Source organism: Anguilla rostrata, chromosome 13 (assembly GCF_018555375.3).
Source record: "Anguilla rostrata isolate EN2019 chromosome 13, ASM1855537v3, whole genome shotgun sequence".
Taxonomy (NCBI): domain Eukaryota; kingdom Metazoa; phylum Chordata; class Actinopteri; order Anguilliformes; family Anguillidae; genus Anguilla; species Anguilla rostrata.
Genome location: NC_057945.1, coordinates 22617521 through 22642289, shown reverse-complemented (window position 1 = coordinate 22642289; position 24769 = coordinate 22617521). Strand labels below are relative to the sequence as shown.

At 45.9% G+C, this 24769-nt stretch overlaps 2 protein-coding genes across 3 annotated transcripts in view; one reads left to right on the top strand and one right to left on the bottom strand.

The window, feature by feature from the left end:
• rps23 (ribosomal protein S23) overlaps nt 1–24769 on the top strand; it is a 223989-nt gene that overhangs the window by 49684 nt on the left and 149536 nt on the right. The gene's annotated exons all lie outside the window — the stretch shown is intronic.
• Nucleotides 1–24769, bottom strand: part of flnbl (filamin B, like) — a 75820-nt gene that overhangs the window by 43855 nt on the left and 7196 nt on the right. For both annotated transcript variants that reach the window (XM_064304178.1, XM_064304177.1), the window contains exons 2-4: nt 2656–2904; nt 2188–2285; nt 1526–1673 (exon numbers count right to left, since the gene is read on the bottom strand). In XM_064304178.1, the coding sequence (XP_064160248.1) occupies nt 1526–1673; nt 2188–2285; nt 2656–2904 (495 nt within the window). The remainder of the gene's footprint in view (nt 1–1525; nt 1674–2187; nt 2286–2655; nt 2905–24769) is intronic.

Here is a 24769-nt window from a genome sequence, read left to right as displayed (position 1 = left end):
TTTTCTTGCACCACTGACAAATCTTGAAATGAGTCAAACTGTCTCACTTCACTGGCAGTATTTAACCTTACTTAACTGTTAAGAATTCAATTAAAATCCCATATTGGTCAGGGCTGTAAATGCTTTTGTCACTTCCATTTGCTTCCTATATTTCAACGGAGCGTGCAAGATGGTTCTCCAGACTAACTAGTACCTTTGTTTGGAGGTAAATTAGCATTAATCAAGCACCAATCGGACGCCAGTGGGACACAGTGATTATTTTGGCAAGAGTCTGCATGGGCTGTAATTTCCTCCCTACTTTACGTGTCATTCGAGATTGATTCACTTATCAAAATAATGAGCTTCTGCAGCAGCCTGGACTACTGTCAGGACTTTGGGTGGCCATTTAAGTCAGATCTCTCAGTCAAGCATTTCCTACCAAAAGGAGAGCCAAAGCATTTGTACAGCAGTGAATTCAGAGAAAGCCTCTATATATGTAAATACTGTACCCGCACACATATGCAAGTGCTCACGGGCACATGTGGGCACATAAACACATAGATCAGAGCATATATGTGCATTCACAACAATACAGTATGCATACACCCATGCCCATACATGGCTTATACACAGAATGCCATTTCGATAAATGTCCTAGTCAAGGATCACTACTCAATGCTTTAAAAAATTTAAGAAAAAAGTGCTCTAAAACACCAATTGAGTCTGCTTACACTCATCTTTCAGGAACCTCTCATGGGGAGAAGCTAAACAAAAGGTCACTGGATAAACAAAAGTTACATGGCTACAGAAACACTTTTGAAACCGTAGATTAGCCTCATTAGGCACGGTATTCCTCTTGTTTGGAAATAGTACCCAATGTTTTAAATCGGTGTTTAACACAAGGGAAAGGAAGGTGGAGAGGTAAACCTAACTGTCACTAGAGGAAACACTAAAAACATTCTATTGCACGTTACTGTGTGACACCAAAACTGGAGATATTTTTTGACCATAATTGCTATCAGATGGCTGAAATTTGTAATTGGTTTTCTCATTCCCAGGTAATTTATCAAATATGTGAAATTACGGATCTCCAGTCCTGGAGGGCCACATGGTTTGCTAGTTTTTGGTGAGTTTCAGCACTTAAGTGATTCATTTATGTGATCAACAGGTTTAATAGCCTACACACCTTGCTCCCAAGGCATAAATTGTAAGTTGTGTGGGATGTTTACTGTCTGTATTTAACCCAGTATGCTACTGCAGTTCAATTCATCCATCCATCAGCCAACCTGCTTATTACTCGTCAAGGTCGTGGGGGGTGGGGTGTGCGGGGGGGGTGGGGGGCTGGAGCCAATCACAGCATGCATTGGGCGAGAGGCGGGAATACACCCTGGACAGGTTGCCAATCCATCACAGGGTACACACACCATTCTCTCACACATTCACGCTACCCACTGCACCACCCTGCGGCCCGTATTAGTCGTCACTTATCATCATGATTATTATTGTTTTTCTTATGAGTGTTTTTTTTAAATTATCATCATCATACCTGGACCGTATGCTCTGGCTTTCTTAGGGTTCAGTTTTGGTTTGAGGGGTGCCCCGGGCTTCAGCTTGGCTTTGGGGAACTGTGAAAGGTACGTCATCACAGACTGCTCGTCCACGCTGGGGTCAATGATCTCCTCTGGGGCAATGACCTAGACAAAACGAGAGGGACAGTTTGGGGTAAAGGGTAGAACACCATCACTGTGGAGACTCTTGTGTTCTACGGCAGGTTTTTATTGGTCTATGGCTGTCGCACCTCGCAAGCACACACTTCATATCACGGTGACCACACCCCATTCACTGAGAGCAGACCCAGCACATAGGCTGCCAGGCAAAAGACCGGTGGCTGAGGTGTGGCCTCTTTGGACATTTCAATCACACAGCAAGGCGGGTCCCAACTTTCTATTTGCAAAAACTAATCTGTGTTTAATCTGCATTCCAAATGGACTTTTAAAAGCACAGTAACCACCTGAAAGGCAAATACAACAGCTATTCTTGATTCATTCATCTGTTCCTACCTTCACAGCAAGCATACAGTCAACTGCACCTTAGTTTGTAGATCATAGTCAAAATGAGGTGTGCAAAAAGACATCCACTAAAAGTGACTCAAGCATTACAGATACTGTACGTCACTCTCTTGAGCACGCTGTAGTGCTTCAGGCTCACCTGAGGGATTCCCAGCCAATCATCAGCCAGCTGCATGGCCTCACTGGCGTTTTCCACCGGCTTCACCGTGTCCCAGGTCTCCCAGTCAGGACACAGGCCTATGGACACACACACGCACACACAAACGCACACACCTTATTTATAAACTGTACTTGTGTAGACAATACATATTCATGTGTTCACATTTAGGCATGTACCCAAAGCTGTTATCCATTTATACAGCTTATTTTCCATATACAAACAATCCTTTGGTAAAGCTGGATGTTTTCATAAAGCAATTATGTAACGTACCTCAGGTAATGTAACTTACTGCAGTAGCCTACACCTGGGAATCTAACCACTGAGCTATAAGTCAAGTTCCCCTAAACCATCTATGCCAAAGATGACGGCAATTTTGTGTGACCAGCCCGCTCTGCAGACCCGCCCCTCCCGCCAGCGTGCCCCGGGGCCCGGCGGTGGCCGGCTCACCTGGGGCGCAGCTGTCCACCAGAGCGCCCAGCGCCTTTCCGCTCCTCCAGTCCTGGCTGAAGTTGTTGATGGGGAGGTCCGGCACCTTGTTCTGGATCCATCCCAGCAGCCTCTGCTTGGGCGTCTGCTTCTTGCCCTCGTCGTCGTCCTCATCCTCCCACACGGGCATGGAGATGGAGTAGTGCAGGATCAGGGTCCACACCATGCCCAGGATCAGCTTCAGGTTCCCATCCACGATGGCTTTGCTGTCTGCGTGGGACAGGGAGAGGAACAAAGGATGCTGATCCTTTACACCGAAACCTCTGACCCCTAATCTTTGACCATGAATAATTCTGTTTGAAAACAAGGTACTGCTCTCCAATTCAAGTTGTAGAGAACATTTAATTTGACTGAACACCAAAAAAGGAAAATGGCAGAAAAGAGACAGGCTAGAACAACTTGTGTACATGCAGAGCTTATTCAGCCTGATTCAGCAGTCTATGGACAAAATGCATTGCCTGTAGCACCATTTTTGTTTTTTTCCAATTGGCTTGCACCACCAATACTCCTCAAGAGTTGTTAGACTCTATTAAAGAAAGTACTTTAACTTTAATGCTCTTTCTTTTTATGCTCTTTGCTTTTGCTGTTGGAGCAGCCTTTCACCGCTCATTGACTAAATTGACTCAACATATGCCCTTTTAGTGGGTCACTCCGCAGCAAGAACCTAGCAGCGGGTAAACACGTCGATGTTTAATAAAGGCATCCATTAGTAGACTGAGAAGAGGTGGTTAGCATGACCTTTTGTAGTCTTACTATTCTTTGTGCGCCTGTTGCTGTGCAACCACGGTGCACAGTACTGTGTGATGTCACATACCATCTACAGCCAGACTCAGATGTTAAATTCCCTTAAAACCGAAGGGAAGAACTGACAACATGCAGAAACATTTTTGGACCGGTGCTCAAAAATCCCAACATGCTCATGAAGAGCAGACAAAACACATGCATCTCTTCATGGCTGGTTGTAATTTCATGCAAAGTCAGACAGACACACTCCAGTCCAACTACGCACATCTCTGCAAGAAGAATCACTTTTGTTGCCATTTCAATATGATGAAATGTAACGCAACGTAAGCTACCCCTTCAGAGCAATGTTCCATTAACTATTAATCACCAGGAGCATTCTAGAACACATCTGCATCCCTAGGAGCTGCACAGAACAGTGTGTGCAAGATTCCACTCTAAACATTCCTCTCATCTGTGTGCATCCGTTTGTCCTTCTGTCTGCCAGTATGTCAGCCACTCCAAGTGCAGGATGCTGGGCTGGGCTCAGAGCTGGGCTCCACCCACAGCCACGCCCCGCCCCCTCATCCTGTTCACAGGCTGCAAGGGTGCGAACGTGCACCCCTCCCTCTTTGTGTGCCACTATCAGCGATCTCCAGCAAACATCCTGAAAGCCAGCGCAAAACAATGAGCCGCATAGCTGAACTCCGGCCCACGACACTGGGAGATACATAGCCTACTGCACGCCGCGCCGAACCCACAGGAGAGGAAACGTGAAAGATCACCAGAGAGGAAAAACAAGGGTTCCTGACTGCACAGATTAAAAATAACCATCGCCGCTGGCTGAGTCACGGACACTAATTTCTGAGTATAGCATTAACTGCAGTATACGTGTTGCACTCACGCATGCACACACTCCTAGGGTATATGGGTAAATATTAATTTCAGTTCAGTCAATTCAGAAATATATTTTATTCGGGGTCAATTCCATTTCAATGTAGTCAGTTGAGGAAATGAATATAAATTTATGACTTGAGAAAAGCCCATAATGATCTGTGAGATATTTTATATATTCATTGAATTTCAATTACTTTCCTCAACTGAGTGACTTCAAAAATGGAGCTGACCTCAAACGCATTGAGGGAAAATGCTTGAGACAGAGTGACTCCTTGGAGGAGAGGGGGAAACGCTCGGCAGCGCAAACTCCATGCGGGAGGGAGTGTGAGATACGGTCCCGGCAGCCGTCCAAATGGGAGCTGGCAGGCGGGCCCGTGCTGAGCGAGCGCTGATCCCCTGCATGTGATTTACATCACTCCGTCCAGACAGCGCAGGGACGGCGGGGCCCAGCGCTTCCTCAGGCGCGAGCGTCAGAGCTGGGAACTCCCTGGCCAGCGCTGAACGGAGCGGTGCAGGGGCGCGGCCGCCAGACAGCGCTAACTCCATCTTTCCATGGGTGTCGGCCGGACGCCCTGCGAGGGTCCCGCCCGGGAGGCCCCTTAAAAGCAGGGATCCCCGGGCAGGGGTGATAAAACGGGGATAGATAGGACTCCAGCTCCATCAGTCACAGGATACGTCAGTAATAAGAAACAGGCCGACGCTAATGGTAGCTCGTGGTTATCGTTTGGCTATACTTCCCGGATTCTATGGAGCCCTTTTCTGGATGCTATGTGAAAGGTGAAGACACCAACGCCTTATCCCTGTTAGCTGGGTCTCAAACTCAAGGAGGGCCACTGCATTTGTGCGTTTTAGCCATTAGGTGTTTAATGTACGTCACTGACTGACTGAAAGGATCCAAACACCTCATTTCCTAAAGGCTTAACCTGGCTGCTGATTGAGACGAGGACAGAACACACTTGTGGATACTCTTGGAGCTCCAGGACGCTGAATTTTTTAAAAAGCTTTTTCAGTGCAGTGTCAGAGTATGTCTATAAGTCCACCCACCCCCCACCCCCCCACTATACTGCTTCGCTAAATCTTGTGGCTTTGCTTTCATTGCATGGGTACTGTTCGGAAGCTTCTGAGATTCATCACCGACCGCAATGAATGCTGCATTGCACTTCCAGATTAGAATCAAGCAGCGTGCAATGTTTTTGGAGAGCTTTATATGTTGTTCGGGAAAGCTCTTGAAAAGATTTCAAAAAATGAAAAGGAGACTGGGCAGAAGCCTCACCAATCTACGCAACTGCAAAGAAAGGTGAAAAAAACCCTGGAGGAAAACAACACAGGAGACTAAAGCAACAGTTTTCTTTTTTTGTTTTTGCATTTCATGTAGAAGGTATGTTATCTTTCAAAGGCCAGAGTGAAACGCCCCCAAAACACAAAATAGTTTTGACATAACAGCAGGCTGGAACGATTTACAAGTATTTTCAAACATACAATTCAGAGTAATTTAGACTTACACAACCTCTATTCAAGAGCGCTACCAAAACCACACTCCTCCCATTCTGTAGTGACTGGTGCCTTCATTTTTTCAGGCCTGGAGAGTACAGGCAGGCAGGTTTAGGGAATTTACTGCCGCTTAAAACAAGAAAAGCTGCAACTGAGACCAGTGAAGGTTGGTAATACATTCATACACACCCGTAACGCGCCAGTGGAATGCGGCCGTTGGCTGGGGACCTTCCTTTGACATTTATAATCTGCATAAACACCCTCAACTCAAACATCAGACTTTAAATTAACCACCCGTTAAGATTCTTTTTTCCTTTTCTTTTGTAAAGACTCTGAAAGGACACTGCCAGACATTGTGAGTGACTGGGAAGGCTGTTATTGTTAGCATGGCCTGTGTGGCAGAGCCAGTGTCTGCGGGCATGTACACTGCCTGTGTGGGCAAGCACTCCTGCCCACCCCCTTCCCCCTTCCAAGGCTTTGGCACACAGATCCCATCAGCACTCCAAAAAAACTTTGTGAAGAACGAGGTTATCACCATGGCAACCCCATTGTTCTAAAAGGTCAGCTGAGGAAAGGGACTGAAGGAGAGAGAGAGAGAAATAGAGAGTGTCAGGGAGAGAGAAGGTGAGAGTGTGTGTGAGAGAGAAGTATTTTAGAGAGAGTTAAAAAAGCAGAGTAAAAAAAGCAAAGCTCAATGACCCCCAAGAGAGAATAACTAAACAGAAGAGAACTAAAATCAATGCAACAAAATTTTAATTGGACCCCACCAAATTAAGAGCAACACACACTAAAAACAGGAAAGAGCACACACCCAGTCAGGGTTCAGTCTTAGGACCACACTTGCAGAACTGCAGTCTGGATGTTACAATGACCAATATTACAGTAATCTGAAATGCTCAACAGTCCCTGATTTACTCTATGCTAAACAGCCCCCACAGACTCTAGGCTGAATGGAAAAAGAGGGGGAATGATCTAACTCTTCCTACTCTTCCTCCTCCTCCTCCTCCTCCTCCTCACGACTCCTCTGACAGTACTTCCTCTGAGCTGCCAGCACAACTGTTGAGAGTTTGGATCTCACGGCATCATGAGTGCACGCCTGAAGTGGGGAGCAGGCGGAGGGAGGGAGGGAGGGAGGGAGCTTCCTCCGGACTCCGGGGGCAGAGCCAAAAGGGAATCCCGCTTCCTGCCCCCCTCCACCAGCCCCTTTCAAAGTGTGTCCACGGCGAGATAGCCCACATCCCGTGGCAGACCAGTCCTAATTGGGTGGAAAGGAGAGGCCTGTCACACACTGAGCAGTTTCCGCTTCATTTACTGTATTTGCCTTTGTCAACCGCCCAACAGCCAGGGATAATTCACACTGAAATTCGTACGGGTGAATTTTAGTTCCAATTTTGATCGGAAAATTTCTGCAACACATCTATGCATCCAAAACTATTAAATAATCTTTATGACACTGTTAAGATAGGTGTTGTCGTGTAATGTAGGCCTTATGGTACATTCTGATATGTTCCCCATGTGCAGGAATGATAACCCCAATGACTAAATGAGGCCAAACATTATGGTTACAAAGAAATAATTACAAATAAGTACAAATGATAAAATACATTTTTAAAAATTGACTGAGCCATTATAGGCTACTTATTAGCAAATTCACTACTGCCACAAAATAACTAATCAAAAAGAAAGTTAGAGGAAAATATAAATAAACAGTGAGCTGGTTCCATAGTGGGACATCCCAGCTGGGGAGGGGTGGTTTATGTGGCATGAAGGGGGGAAAAAATCCTCAGAAATATGCACTGTTTACTTCCATTAAGCAAACTTGTGTCTGCCTCCAAATTCTGCCCTTTCCCACACCAGCAGAAGCCCTGGTGTCTGGCCACTTCACCATTCCCTTTCCATCCTTTACAAGCTTTTGTTTAAACTTTGCATTCAAGCTTCACACACCTACAAGAGAAAGGGGAAAAAATCAAAGCAGGAAAGCAAATAGAAGTGAAAAAAAAAGAAAAACAGCGCTGTACCCTGGCCAGAACTGTTCTGCCAGCACTGAAGAGGTAGGGATCCCAAAAAACAGATGTACCCACTACCTTCGTAAGACCACATCTCACAAAAAGGGGAACAATGGTCAAGAAACGGAAAATAAAAGTGAGAACTAGACAGATTAAACCATCTGATTACATACCAGACAGCCTACTCATCTGCTGAATGTACAACTGTCCTGATAAATTAGTCCTGTTGTTCCTTCCTATTCATCCTCCTTAAAATTCCTGGCCAGCCCTATATCTCAGCTTTGGCTCGGGAACACAAAGGGGCTTCATTGGGTCATTCTGATCACAGCGGCATGGTGTTGCCTGGAGAAGAGCCGTCAGACGGAGCCGATCGTTCCTCAGGGGGGTCATGGATCAGGACTCCCACTGAAGTCCTAACCAGGAGAGAATCCCACAGACAACAGGGCAAGCAAACCTCTCCCACGTGAGTGAAAAGGGAGGGGGGAGGTGGTTGTACAGTACACACCACCTTCAGATACGCATGCACTCCAGGATGATTCTGGCCAAGCCCAATTGTAGAACCGCGCCCATGTCTCAGAATGGCGACGACAAGCATTGAACTATTGCAAAAGCCTGAAATAAGCAAAGGTTCCACAAAGAACTATGAAGAGTGGTCCATTTAATACACCTCACCACACCTGCCTGTGCACAGGCCCAAAACACAGGGCTACATCTGGAAATGCCTTCAGAAAAATAAAAGAATAAACACTGAAATAGCAGAACATGCTGATACCTGCTCCCTCCCTGGTAAAGAGATACGGACACCTTCCAGAGAACACTACGGCAGAAGGTGTCACATGAACACAGGGAAGAGGCACGGCTGAGCGACTGGCCTCAGAGAAAGTGAGACTGGTACACTGCGCAGTGCTGTGACACATTCCCTTTCCCCACTGAGCCTCTTTGCTTATTCCAGCACTCCGCCTAAAGCCTCGCCATCCAGATGTTCTGAAGAACGCACGCACAAACACCTGTCCTACCGCTCCCCGCCCCAGAGACAGGATGTGTGATTAGTGCGTCCTGTGAAATGAAATGAAACGTTACCTTCAGGTGCTCATTTCAGATCACAACCTGTTCATTAAAAAAAAAAAAAAAAAAAAAAAAAAGGCAGAAGGATAATGAAGGGGGAATTCCTGACTCAGGCTTGTTTATCAGTTTATGTTGCCGTGGAAACCACACAAACTACAGATACCACAGCGATACTGGAAACCAGAAGGACAGCCAGACCCGTTCCAAGACAATGATTCTCTTATCTCTGAAGGTGCCTGCCTACCTACCGCATTCCTAAAGCCGTTTCCCAAGGCCAGCAGAGAGCACGGGTCTGAGATTACATGAGGGGTTTCAGACGAAAGCGAAACTGGACACACATTTGGACAATAGCCACTAGTTCCAATAGTTTCTAGCAGAGATAAAAGGGCCAATAACAGAGCAACAATGAAGACAACGATTACAGAATAAACCACTGATTGGCTGCCGACAGAAAAAAAATTAATAAAATAGTTTTACGACTTGGATTACATATACAAGTTCCAGGGCTTTCCATTTCCATTCACAAGCAAGCCCTAATCTCAGCGATTTAATCTTAATCAGCAGCTGAGAGGCATCTCATCTCTCTACAGTATATGCATGTGAACAACACTGGGCATGTGTGTGTGAGTGCGTGTGAGTGCGTGTGTGAGTGCGTGAGTGTGTGTGTGTGAGTGAGTGTGTGTGTGTGTGTGTGTGAGTGCGTGTGTGTGCGTGTGTGTGTGAGTGAGTGTGCGTGAGTGTGTGTGTGAGTGCGTGTGTGTGTGAGTGAGTGTGCGTGAGTGTGTGTGTGAGTGCGTGTGTGTGTGTGTGAGTGAGTGTGCGTGAGTGTGTGTGTGAGTGCGTGTGTGTGTGAGTGAGTGTGCGTGAGTGTGTGTGTGAGTGCGTGTGTGTGTGAGTGAGTGCATGCCTGCATAATGTTATATGTTAAGATGAAAGGAGCAAACCGCTCTGCTGCTTCTGGGCATAACCACCAGACTCCTTAAGGCAGAGGTGAGCACAAAAAAAACCTGCAGGGAAGAGGAGTTCTCACCACTTTTTTTTTCTTTTTTTTCATAAAACACCTGTTTCTGTCCATGACACAATCCCCTTTATGGCCTGTCACCTCCAGACAGTCTGTAATGTTCAGTTTGTCTTTTAACAAAGTCAACAAGAGCCATTTTTGGCAGACACAGTTATCAAGAACAGGCGGGGTAGGGGGTTGAACCTCCAGTGACAGAAAGCACAACTAAACCCGTACTGCTGATGTGAGTTCCTGCACGACTACGGCTGAGCCACTGAGCGCAACCTGTCAGAGAAAGATTGCTTATGTTCCCAGCCCTAGTTACATCACTCACTGCCATAAACTGCAATGCTGCTAAACCTGACAAAGCTCACTGCTTGAGGATAACAAGAGAGAACGTGTAAAGACAAGTTGGCGTGCAAAATGAAACCTGCATATTGTAATAATGAAGTCTGATACAGTTGTTTGGGAAGGGGGGGGGGGTGGGTGAGAAGAGTGAGGACACTGGTTATAGTTCCACACAAGGATGAGGGTAGCCAGCTACTCACACCCAGGAGTCAAAATGTTCAGTGACAGTTAACAGGTAAGACCCGAAACCCTGCAGAACCACAACTTACTGATATGAGACTTAACCAAGTCAAGGTACAGCACATAGAACTGCACACAAAGACACAACAAGTCAGGAGATGCAATCTATGTACAGCCCCACCCTTTCCAAAGGTAAGAAGTCCGGAAAACACCGCCTTTCAAAAGAAGCACCTGTAAGTTTGGCACCGTTTCAAAAGCCTAAATGGCAGAAAAGTAGGATCGAGTGAAGAAAGACACACCACCACCACCCCCCCCTCCCCAAAATCTCAGAACTCGGTCAAATATTTTTTAGGAAAAAATAAATAAATAAAAAAAATAAAAACAGACTGATTTACAGGCCTGGACAAGCCTTTAGGAAAGCGGCCATGATCATGTGCAATGTGTCCCAGGAGCAGAGGCCTGTGCTTTCCACACCGACGGCTTCCAAGAATTTTACAAGAGTGTGAGCGCTGGGCAGGCAGGGGGGTGGATTATAAAACAATTTGCAGAGACTCCCACATCACCATTCCAGAAATCTTACTCCATCCCACTGGCGCGAAGCGTGAACCGAGGACAAGCGGTGGGGAATGCAGTGCGGCCAAAAACACGGAATGAAATCCCCGCAGAACAACACCTTAGTGGAGAAAAGAAATCCGCCAATCAAAGGGCCACTTCTGCAGCCGGAGAGCCAGCAGCAAAAGGACAGTGAGGAACGCATAAGACCCCTTGTGCAGTACCAGCCCTGGCATCTAAGGGCTCTTGAGCAGGATTTGATTGCGCCCACCCACCCCCAAACCCAACACTATGAATCATACATATTTTAGCATAATTAGGGGTGATCCTGGCAGTCTTGGGGCCCTAAGCGGCTGTTTATGCTGCTTACTGGATCGGGCCAGCACTCCCTGCAGATCTCTCCGCCTTGCATTGCCCTTCAGGAATCAGCTCAAGGCTACCCTGAGGGAACCGGATGATTTTTCTTGTGCCAATCACACTGTGCAGAAAGCAAGCAGCTCGACTTAGAAGGGCCCAATAACAACAACACAGCAATTACAATCAAACCTGGCCAAGTAGTCAGTCCACTTCCCTTCTGAAGAAATCCCAGAAGGAGCCTCACTTCCTTATGGGTCAATGTCAAATGGCGCCCGTCTCACATACAGTATGCATGGTAATGTCAAATTCCCCATGTACAGATCCACTAACGTCACCCCTTCCATCGTGAATTGTGTTCATGTAAAAGTCCACAGTGACACTGTATTAAACCTTGAGATGAAGCAGATCACCCTTTACCCAAATGTTTTTTTTAATTTATGTATTAAAAATAAATCCACAATTAGGAAATTCCTTATTGGGATTATTACCATACTCCACACACATGCACATACTCAATCATTAATCCAGTTTCTTGGTTTTATGGAGGAAGACAAAGTTGTATGCCCAGTACAAACACGGAACGCAATTCATTTTGTTCCAAAAAAACCCCCCCAGATTCACAGGGACAAACATGCTCTGGATGCACCTGTGGCTTGTCAACAGGATGTAAACTCAAGGGCTTGCAAACTGATGCCAAAAGGAAGCGGGGGGTACATTTTATGGCTGCAGCATATTGGACATTAGCCGTAAAAATATAGACCTATTACCGCAAAGGAATGAAACAGGGAGATGGAAAAGTGACTGATTAATCAAACCTATTTACTTCGTGGTTTCTGAACGTGACTAATTCACGAAGATAAATAAGTAAATAGTTACTGTTAATAATATATGTCTGCAGGCCTCCTTAAATACTGGTGATGAATACAATGCTTGTGGTTACGTCACCACGTTTGTGGTCAGAATGCGTCAACACGTGCACTCATAGGAATTAGCAAAGAGGCCCATTGTGGCTGGCCAAGACAAGGATTGGTCTCCACTCAGCACAGCCATATGGGGGACCAGTCACACCACAGCTACAGACACTCAAGCTTGAAGCTTCCGTTTCTTTTTTTTTTTTTAATAACGAGAAAATTATGAAACCACAAGACTTTGCCCGATCCCTTTGGACTGCCGAAAAATACCCCGACGATGACACAGGTCGCACAGTGGCGTTAAGAGAGCCGTCGCCGTGGCAACAGCAGAGAATAGAGCAGCATATGTTTGTGTGAGAAGGCCTCACACGCGTCCATAAATAGGTCAGAAATGCGGAAAGTATTTGAAGAAAGGGAAAAGAATACAAAGCCTATCCTTTGTTCACAGGGTGCCTGTCGTTCGCTAGCACTCGCAGCCCACATACCAGGCCCGGGCTGCAGACACCTCCTCACTCCCCACACCTGGGAGAACAGCAAACGCACAGCAGGGCACAGCAGGGCACAGCACAGCACAGCAAACGCACAGCAGGGCACAGCACAGCTCAGCACAGCACAGCAAACGCACAGCAGGGCACAGCACACGCACAGCACTGCACAGCACAGCTCAGCACAGCACAGCACAGCTCAGCACAGCAAACGCACAGCACTGCACTGCACAGCACAGCACAGCACAGCACCGCACAGCAGAGTAGCGCACAGCACACAGACTGCGCCAGTCTCTTCTCTTAAACCGCGTTATCGATCCAGCACCGGACTCAAAAAATTTTCTCATTGCCTCATGGCTGATGTCATAACGCAACGGCCCGATGGAAATAATCAACTGATTATGTTAATTATCATCTCCAGCACTCCAGACGTGTCTGCTTTCAAACCGAGCGTGTAGACACCACCGCAGCGCCGGGTGATTATGTTATTAGGCTTACTTACGGGAAAGGACCGAAGCGTGGGCCAATGCCAGCGCTCGAGAAGGACGGCAGTGCACACTGGCATCAAGGCTGGGGGACTACAGCATGTTCATACACCATCAGCTGGCTTTGGTCGTTTTAAAAACGAGAAATTACTTGCTAGCCGTTTATTCCCCTACACCAATGAAGCGGAATCTAATTGCCATTCAAAGAAAACATGCGGTAATGATTGTGAACTTCGCGTATCCTCGGAAAAGCAATTCAACACAAGGCATGCTTTTAATTTTGTGGTGTTGACATATGAAAGGAACGAGCATGAAACAAGATCTTATCGGAGAAAGTCAGCGTTCCTTCGACAGACCGATACCGTTGTAAAAACAGAATACCCCACCCCAGACCCCACACACCCCCGTGAGCCCCCTCCATTAAGCTATATATCATATCAGCCAGTAATTTTACAGTATTATTTGGTCTTTGGCTTCAGACCGCAGTATACATTCATAAGTGTGCACGTGTGTGCATGTGAATTTATGTGATTGAGTATGCGTGCGCACGTGAGAAAAAGTGCATGTACATGGGAGCATGTGTTTATGTTCGAACGTGTACAGTGCATGTGTATACATGTGTGTTTGTGCAGGTTCATGTATACATGTGGGCATGTGCATTTACACACATGTGTATGGGTGTGCGTGAATGTGTGCAAGTAAGCCTCCTAAAAAGGCAGGCACCAGGGCTCCCCGTCTCCAGCAGCACCTACAGTAGGGCCCCAATCCCTCCCCATCTCCACACACACACACACACACACTCTCGCACTCATTACACCACCACTGGCTATCTGGGGCATACCGGCCCTGTACCTAGCCGACCGAATTCCTGCTCCATGAGATCACCGCAGTTTCTCCTCGGGGGAGCCAATGACAGGGCCTGCAGAACAAAGAGACTCACCCTCCAACCCCATTAAGAGTCCGGTCGGGTCACCTCCCGCCCCTCCCGGCAGCGAGGGTCCCGTTTCGACACACTACCGCAGCTCGCACCGTGCATTGCATCGCTCGCTCCAACAGGCACCACCACACAATGCAGTCAGTATCCCGGCAACACTACTGCTAACAACCCCAGAACATAAGTGCCCATACTGTTACCATGAATAAACAGTGAAAGTCAAGGACACAACATGAGAGAAAAAAAGGAAAGTTATGGACTGCAATGGTCACCACATGCATCCCATTAAAGCGTAGGTTTAAATAAATCATTCTAAAAAGGGAAACAGTAACAGAGCTCACAGGCACTGGTATCCTCCCACTCCTGTGTTCTCTCCATGACTTATGACAAAAAAAGGTACTTATTGCAAGCCGCCTGTTTTAATAAAAAAAAGAAGTGCAACCCAGCAGTAAAGGGGGGGGAACTACTGTAGAGGCTTTGTGGGCAATGCCTCGCTCCAGATGCTGAAGGGATACTCATTCAGTCACCACATCTCAGGGGGACTCTCGAATTTACGCAAAATTGAAAGCTTCGGAAAACCCTTGGCAAGTATGAGGCAACCACCACCACACACACACACACACACACACATACACAAATACGCACGCACATACGCACACGCACTAAACTATTCAGATCACATGCCATTACCCCTGTTCTGCATGGATTCGCACTCAGAGAAATACAGCACAGGGTCCAGGACTGCGCTCACAATGGCAATCGCTGTTAGAAGTGGTAATGGCTCTGATTAAAAGCAATTACCCTACAAGCATTTCCTTCAAATTGCAGTCTCTATTGCATCATTAAAACATTTTTAGAAAAAGTAAAATAGGAGAGGTATGAGTCAAAATGACTCCATTCTCAGAACCAGGAGAACTGGAGTGTGCTTGTACTGCATGCACCAACAATACGTGCTATATTTTAGGAAAATTTGAGAGCACTATATTACATTCACAGTGAGTGAAGTGAACAAACTACGTTGTCACAGACCTGAGTGATGGGAACCACCTCAGCAGTGGCCTGAGTACTGGGTTCATGCTCATCACTCTAAGACAGAGTTGGGCCCAAGATTGTATTTGTCCTTTTTTAACTGTCTTATTTGTGCATAAATACATCCAAACCAAGGCTGAGAGACTTCTTTTTGTTTGAAATGCAGATGGTACACACCACCATCTCTCTCTCTCACATGTGCAATAATAACAAATAACATAAATTAAAAATACAAACTCAGTCTGTATCAACTACAAACTCAACTACAACCTGTTAACTAATATAAATGCATTAACCAAAGCATCACATAATACACATACATAAATAACATATACATACTGTCATATGTATTCCATATGATGTAAAATATACCTATGGAGATAATTACTGACCGCAGATTATTTACATTTAGGTAGCCTCTGTGACAGTCACAGGTTGCAACATACAATGCAGCTAGTGGGGCTGTGTCCCCTTCACCCAGTAGAACGGATAACTTGTCTTCGTCAGGAAGGGTGTCAAAATTCGGAAATATAGATTTTATTGTTTCAAAGAAGTCCATGCAAATTTCTGTATATTTACTGTAGTGCAGAAGGAAGTGCATTTCTGTCTCAACCTCACCTGTCTCAGTGATCACATATCCTCTCCTCTTTAGCACGCCAAGTTGGTGCCTTCCCGTTTCAATAGCCAGGCTGTGGTCTCTTGGTCTGCATTTGGTAAGGATCCATTTCTGCTTTATATCTCAGACGGTGGCGAGATATTCTTGCAATCAGTAATTTCTTTTTAGCATACTATGACAATTCAGTTTGTTTAGCAGTATTGTCATCATCTTCCAATGTTCCAAATAAGAATCTTGTTTGATTTATGAATTGCTTGATTTTAACTGAAGCAGTGCAGGTCTGAAACTGGTCAGTTGGGACCATTAATTGTCCTTTGGTTTGTTAGTTTCAGGACCAGCTGACTGACAGGACTTCTCTTGGGGCTTAGTTCATGGGATAGGAAGGCTTTATATTAGAGGGAATTCAGTTCACTTTATTTTTTAGATGAATCCAAAAGCTGCATCCTCTTCTCTGAATGTCAATAATAAAGGATAATGGAAGAATTCTGCCCTGCATGCATTGTTTTGTGTGTTTTGGTGGACCTGAAGTATGTTCTTGTAGAATTCAGCATACAGGGTTTCCACTGGGTTTTTGTCCCATTGTAAGTAGTCTTGATGGCCAAGTGGGCCCCATACATGACTTCCATATAGCACAGTTGGCTATAATATACTGTCAGTTAACCATATTCTTATGGTTGTACACAACCATATATTCTCTCTCTCTCTCTCTCTCTCTCTCTCTCTCTCTCTCTCTCTCACATACTAATACAAAAACTCGCTTTCATCTCTGCTGGAGAGTGCTTCAGGAACCTTCTTCCCCACCTCCACCCCCAGCTTTCACAAACTTTCAAGTTTGTGTTTATTGAACCATCCCGTTCTTCCAAGGTAATGACCTCATCCCTTAGTTCCTCTGCTTATAAGATGGTCCCCATTTTCCCAGTGGGAGAGCGTAAATGTGTGTTTTTTATGGTTTAAGAAATAAATGTCAATTACAGCCACATATGGGAGAGCTGAAAGTTAAGAGCAAGTTAAAATGAGTTAAGAAAACTAAAATGCATTTTCAATACCCATAACCCTTTGTAGTGGAGAAGGCAAAATCTATGTTGAGGCGCACACCAGGAAATGACACAGAGAAGGTCTTGGCTTAGCTTGCACAGTCACGCCCGCTGCAGTGTACATGGTGGCAGCTCAGAACCAGGGACAATTTAAGGAGCCTGGTTTGGGTCCGGCAACAAGCGCTGGAAATAATCTTCCATGATTATGGTTTTGGTGGAAACCATCTGGCTGCATCGTACACATTCCCTTCTTCTCTCTCTCGCCCTCTCTTTCTCTCTATTCTTTCTTTCTCTCCCACACTGTGTATGAGTCACATTTTCCATGATTTCCTCCATCATGCCAGTCAAGGTGTCCACACAGCTACACAGAGATTATGGGGTGGGGGGGTCTGCCAAATAGCAGTGAGGAGGTTCTCACACCATTCAAAATATTTACACAATATTACCGTCATTTCAGAGAACATGCATCAGATTATACATGCATTGCAAGCATTTCAGTGTGCCAGTTTGTAAAGTGGTCATTTCTTTAGGCTGTATTCCTTATCCATTCCTATTCCAAAATATCTCAGAGCTGGTTATTTTAGGGACCAGTTGCGTATATTGGTTTTTAGTGTAGCCAATCAAGTTCATAACTGTCCCTTAATTTTCTTTTAAAATTTTGTTTAAAAAAAAAATAAACTTGCAGGATTGGCCAGTCAATTTACTTTCAGTGACAAGGTGTCCAGACTTTTAGCAGTTAGTTATAAATATTTTAAAATGTAACTGCATATCAGGGGACACGAGGGACCCCGTTTTCCAGTGAGCGGAGCGGCCGAGTGGCCTCAGCTTCACGCCCTCGGCGCTGCAAACGCGATTGGCCGCGCTCCGGACACCGCCAACCTCAGACGATCCCTCTGCGCAGACTGCGCCGCAGAGCAAAGAAAGGCCTGTTCTCCTAATTTAGATCCCGCTGCCTCCCCATGACACGCTCGGCGAGCGGTAGCTGAGTGAGGTAGTGCGTACCTGGAGGTGGGAGCAGGGCCGGGGGTGAATACATATAATCAGCACCGCAAGGGGCTGGCGCAACCGGGTAGGGCCTCTAATCGCCTCCGATTAGATCCTACACAGAAAAGCCGAATGGCTCATCGTTCTTCTCCCATTACGTTATGCTGCGTTACTGCCCTCGTAAAAAGACGGGCGCTTGTTGTGGAGTCGGCATCCTGTCCTGTCCTGTCGAAAAGCGCAAAGCCAAAATATTTTATGGTTTTTTGCAAATCGGACACAAGCTGGTACAGGAACCACTCATTTCAACTGCCATTATCAGGACTGCGCAAACAAATAACGTGTGCCCAAGTATGTCTCGCCAAATTAGCACTGACTATTTTGTTGACGATGGAAAAACAGCCCCTGTTCTGGTCTTGTATTTATTTATTTTTATTATGCATTCAGGGATTGCATTCTGGCCTGCATGTGGCAAACACACAATCAAAAGCAACCTGTACCTGTCAATCATCTGTAAAAACAGCCAGGGCAAAGGGATTTAGATTCTGAGATGTTCATCAAGTCCCCCCATACACAGTAAAGTGTTATTCTCGATGCTTTCAGGACTACAATTCAGTCACACTTTCACATGTACAGCATATTCATGCATTTTTTACACTACCACAAAGGCAGCAAACCTGTGTCCAATAACTGTATGAAATATTTTAATCTGTTCATCTACAGTACAATTACAAACCATTTTATAAACTGCATATCACTTTAAAAAACACCTTATTTTCACTGATCTTCAGAATTAACTCCTTTACATAAGTAGAATTGTACAATTTGGGTTGGTAACATTCGTTTGTAGAAAATTCTCTAGGACCTGCAGGAGGGTTTTCAAATTTTAACCAGCATCTAAAGAGTTAAAGTATTTCAAATATAAGACACAGGTTTGATCTGCCCTAGGCCAACAGATGGGTACAGTGTGTACACACAATGTGGGTACAGACACAATTAACAGGCTACATTGTTCTCTGTAACAGAGAAAATACAACACACTTTATCTGAAGGCTAGATGCTGGCTGGCTGCATGAAGCAGTATCTTTCTCAAATGTGAATGTGAATGCATCACTCACCACCTCCACAGGACGAAACAATAAAACAATAACATTGAGTAATAATTTAATGACAACTACTTTTTTTTAAAATTATTACCTCAAAAGGCATTAATGGCATTTGAAAACCATATCCAAACCATGAAGCAAATCTCCATAAAAAGTTCTGATGTAAGAAAGCTTTCAAGGCATTGTGGTTATTTCGACTGGCAAGGTGTGTATGGATCGTGAGGGCCCCATCCACGGCCGTCGTTCAGAAGCAGGTGGGTCAGGTTACACAGCGCTGCACAGAGCAGGGCTCAGTCTGTGCCACAGAGGGTAATCTCAAACGTCAGGGAGAGGAAACAATAGACAGGTACACTGAAAGAAAGGCACTGCTCTCACTACCACTGGTGAAAAATTTATGCTGAGGGGGGAGAGGGGAGTGCTGTGCGCCGATACTTAATGCCATTTCTCGGCTGCACAAGGGGGCTTCTCTCTCTCTCTCTCGGAGCATTTCACTTCTCGGCTAGGCCCTGGGAAGCCTTCCTCATGTGGGCGAGCCGCAAAGCCTTTTTAAGCCCGGTAGAGGTACGGCTATGGGAACAAACTGTAAAACCTGGCAGAAGAGCCGGAGGATTACACTACGAGGGAGGCCCTCGCGGTTCTGAGGCCCGACAGAGTCGAGGCATGTTCACGTGAGCGACACGTCCAACATCGGGCTCCGGCTAAACACGACACAAACACAGCAAAACACCTCCGTTTGCCCCTCCTCTGCCAGGGGCCTGTTGTGAAAGACACAGAACAGTTTAATGAAGCATCAAAGTCCACAAACAAATGCTTGGCACCGCAGCGTGTGGCGGGTGAGGCATTAAGAAGCTGCCAGGGGAGCTTATGCCAGCATCAAAGTGTTTAAAAAGGTTCCCAAGAACAGAGCTGAAAACGTGTAGATCGTGCATTCAACCCAATGCTTTAACTTGCCGCACTGCTATGAAACACATTAAAGCTTTTTTTTTTTTTTTTTAAACACACTGTCAAACTACTTAAGTCAGAGGCAGACCGAGGCCAAAACTAACAACAGTAGGCAAGAAATCAGCGTGGCCTCACTTTCAGATCTTCAGTTGCAAATATACATGCACAATTACATATACACACACATACTTACACATACATGCATACTTACATATACACACACATACTTACATATACATGCATACTTACATACACACACATACTTACATATACACACATATGGCAACAGGGAGACAATAACCACAGACGTCTGCATTCTGATCAGGGAGATCACATTTCAAAACCTTCGTTTTCCATGTTGGTTGCCATCCATAAACCTTCTAAACTTAATTTTCTTATAGTTATACTAAAATGACCAGTATTTTCACAACAGAGAAAATACTTCTTAAAAACATGATTTTAGGTTAAGTCTGTGAAAACTATTATTTTCCTCATTGTAAATATGCTCCACCTCAGACATTATTTTTTAAGTCCCGCATGACATTGTCTGCCAACACCCAATTTTTTTTAACCAGTAATACAGATTTTTTCATCAACCTGTCCCAAACTTGACCTTTGACCTTCTGCCCGTTCCTGCGGCTAAAAAGCTGGACTCCGCCCATCCCAACGGAAGAAACATGAAAAGTATTTGTGTTTCAAATTAGGGGCCAGTTTCCGAATCATTTAGTCCAGGGGCCAGCAACGTTGGTCCTGGAGAGCCACAAGCTCTGATATTTTTTTCTTTTTCTCCTTAAAATCAGCATCCAATTCAGACGCAAGCATGCAGGCGGGGTGAGTTCGCAATAATCATCCGCTTAAATTGATCAATTAAGTGCAGAGTAACAGTGAAAACCAGCAGAGCCTGTGGCTCAGCAGGACCAGGGTTACAGACCCCTAATTCAGCAAACCAAGAGGTCCCCAACCCTGGCCCTATGAGGCCCGCAGGATGTTGGACCATGTTGCTACTCTTGTGTTGTTAGTTACTGGTTTCCTTGGTTTCAACTGGTTGCTAAATGTAATGTGTCAGGAGACCTAGTGGCTCTCTAGAGGCAATGTTGGAGTGTGTTTTGAGGTAAACAGAAAATAAGTGGTAACCTTGTTCCTGGAGATCTACCATCTTGTAGGTTCACATTTCAAGCCTAATTTGGCAAACCAGATTCAATTAATTACGTGGCAGCTCAAAAAGATCACTAGCTGTTGAACAAGGTGTGCTTCGTTGGGGTTGGAATGAAAACCTACAGGACTGTAGATTTCCAAGGAACAGTTAGTTACCACTGCTGTAGCTGCACTGGATAACAACACTCAAACTGCCATTGGTCACCTGCTACATTATGGCTGTGGGACTGCAGGTGAAATGTGAGAGAGATCTGAAAAAAACAGGCCTCTACTACAGCTGGGGGTTCAAAGGGAAATCTACTACCTTCACCATAATGGCCATAAAGGGAAGCGGAGAGGCGTGCACTGGGAGCAGTACTGGCCGTACCAATGCCCCCCTGACACTGTGCTGCACAGCCTACTGCCCGCATGCTTGCTAAAGAAGGCCCTGCCGTTACAGGAAACGATTCATAGGCACAACGCAACAAACCTCCCAGCCCAACCCCTGCTGGCACCAGGCCACTTGACTCTATTTAAGGACAACCCTGGAGGAAAACAAAACAAAAAAACCAACGCATTTCCTGAAACACATTTTAGAAGTTTAATTACTCTTATTTTAAGTTTATTTATTTAAAAAACTAAATAAAATCCCCTACGATCTCTCCCCCATTCAAACTTTACAGGTACAGGGGGAAAAAAAGGAACAAAGTGCACAGCAGGAATCCGATTGAAGTCCGTTGCTGATCTTGGTATCCAGGTTCTGGCAGCCCTAGTGAGACCTGCTCCAGTGCGGTGAGGGCATGCAGGTACAGTAGTGACTCACAGCCAGCGCAGGCGAGGGAGGCGTGCTGGAACAGGGGGACAGGGCGGGGAGGGGAGGGGCCAGCGCGGCGGCGGGTTTTCTTAGGCACGCTTTCGGTGCGCGGCCCTGGCTTTCCAGCGCTACGCGGCGTAGCGTGACCGAGAATATTATTCCTGAGATCCAGTGCTATAGCAACCGCTTAATGTTTGGATGAGGCGGGGGTTGAGGAGGGGTGGGGGAGTTCCAGCACACAGTACCAGCTCTCTCACAGGCTTGTACAGGGCAACACAAGGTGCAAGAACATGCAAAAAACAGCAAATAAATCTGGGATTTCAGTATCAGACACAAATGCTGGAAAGCTGCAGGCTAATCAGGCAGGCAGATAAGGAGGGAAGAGTCAGGCCACTTATGAACAGGGCATGCGCTTAGGCCACATGTATACCAACAACTACGCGCTTAATGTGGTTCCCCTGCTGCATTTAGCAGAAGGATCACACACCTCTGACAAGTTAACACAGGCATTTCCACCCCTCACACCCCCCGCCCCACCCTCTCCCAACCCCACGCCCCAGTTAAAGGGGTTTCCTTCCTCCACCCCACCCCTCATGGTCCGTTCACGCCCTTCCTGCGATCCCAGGCAGCAAGGCCCGGTCAGGTGTTGCTGGGAGACCGGGCAGCATGTCAGTCTGCTACAGCGCTCTGGGACTGCGGCTCCATGATGAAGGCAGCTAAAGCAAGAGCGCGAGTTCATTGCACAACATGAAACGGCCGAGGCCATTTCCCAACACAGCTTCTTCACCCTTTCCCTTTTTCAGCTTAAAAACCAGGGCCGGTGCCTGAAACCCCGAACACACTGCTAACTTCCACCATGGTCATAAAGCTGACCGCATTGGTAATTACTAGGGGCTACTCCTTGGAAGAATAGGGGATTTTAATAAAGGGTTTTAATTTCAGTAAGCAGCGCTAAAATGAACGATATTATAGCGCACCATAAATGAAGCTGTACTATGAAGTACGCTGAGCGAGGTGCACTGCTAGGGAGGGCTGCGTACTGCAGTGTGCTGTACCCATACGCAATGAGGTTTTTCTGTCCTTTTTAAAATATGCTTTTTCAGCCCACCTGGGGACTACAGATGTAAATTAGCACAACAGCAAGGCAAATTTATGGTACAACTGATGACTTACAAGCTGCTTATAGCCCCTGTTAAATAAATGAAAACAAAAATAAACGCTGTGGATGGCACACAAAGGTGAGAATGGGGAGAGAGGTTTTTTGAGGGGTGTTGTTCAGGGTACAGGAGAAACAGAGCAGCCCTTTCATGCAGCCCAGCCAGGGGGGGCTCTCCTGATGAGAATGCCAGAGTCAGAGCGCTTTCTGGTTCCTGTGACAGATGAGGCCTCCTCTTTTCAGAGTAGGGCCCCTGGAGACTGGAGTTGGCCAGGGAGACACACGGCCTTCCAAAGAGCAAAGTCCCTTTCTCTGTGCAGGAGGGACAGCGAGCTGTGTGCTGTGGAGATCAGCTCACGCCCCTTTACGCCCCTTTTTCAGGACCACACCGTCACCCAACTCCCCGCCCCGCCAAGAGAAGTTTCACTGCGAGAGGACACGCCTTAAATAACACATTCAAGTGACTCTGGGCTCTGCCCACACAGCACACAGTGGGTGAAGGCTATAACCTTAAGCACAAGAGAGTGAATTCAAAGATTCTGAATTCTCAAGATTCCACCACCTGCTAAACACAAGCCAATTTCAAAAAGGTGCAGTCATTAAACTTTATTTTACACTTTATTTATTGCACAAGAACATTTACAGCTTTAGCTGAATAACCTTATTTTGTGCAAACATTATTCACCTCCTGTGCAACTAATTTGAATATATACAGTCTGGAAGAGCAAGTCAGCTTGTGCAATGCCAGCTCTGTTTTCTCCTACACATTAATCTCTTGCCTAACCTTGCTGATTCACACCCCCCACACAGTAACTGCAAATCTTGCCTTTAACCGTTCAGAAGCCACGGCTGTTCTTGCAAGTTGTGTGCAAATCTACTTCTAGTCGAGGACATTGCTGCAATACCAAGTTTTTTTTTTGTTTTGTTCCACGAGAGAGAACGAACCGTCCCAAGGGAAAGTCTCTACGCCCTGTTCTCAAACTGTGCAGTGAGAAGGCCCCCGATAAGACCCGGCGGAACACCTCCAGTTCTGCCCCCGCACCATTTTGCGCAACACCTAGTTGTGTCAGAACTCACATTCGTGTTTCAACTGTTATATCATCATTTGACAATGCAGCAATGGCGGGGGGAGGGGTGGTAAGGCCAACACCTGTAGCTCCATGAAATTAACTCCAGTGTCAAAACTGAAGCAGTAGTCTGTTCTAAAGCAAATTCTGCAAAAATGACAATTGCTGGCGGATCACAATAAAAGATTTCCTAATAAAAAATGAAACTAAAACACAGGTGGTTTCCCATTTCACTGGTATAATTCCACAAACATAACAATAAGAACTTTAAGTCTACTTATTGAAAAACTTTTACACTTTTTAAATATTGTTAATTGTTAAGTTTCAAAGAGGGTCAAGAAACGTGCCATAACTGAGTATGGCCTGGGGCAGGAAGCACAGTGCCTAAACCAGTGGAAGGCTCAGTGTAGCTTTCCTGTATTCAGGCCAAACACTTCAGAATAACAGTGGAATACCAATGAGGAAGGAGGGTTAATTATATATGGAGTTTAGATACAGGCAGGCCACCCCTACAGGGCCCTGGAGAGAGGGGGTAGTTAAACATTAGTCCAGCACAGTCAATCTGGCAGGGTCAGGGCCCGATAACAATGTAGCAAGGAACAAGCCGACTGCAGTGCAGAGAGGGAGTGTGTGGTCAGGAACAAGGAAGCCGCAAAATCAATTTTTCACCTTTAATTAGTGTGGCAGAGAAAAATCAAGTATTCATTATTTATTCGTTGCTGAGCCCCTCCCCCCTCAGCTTTTACAGTTATTTATACTATCGCT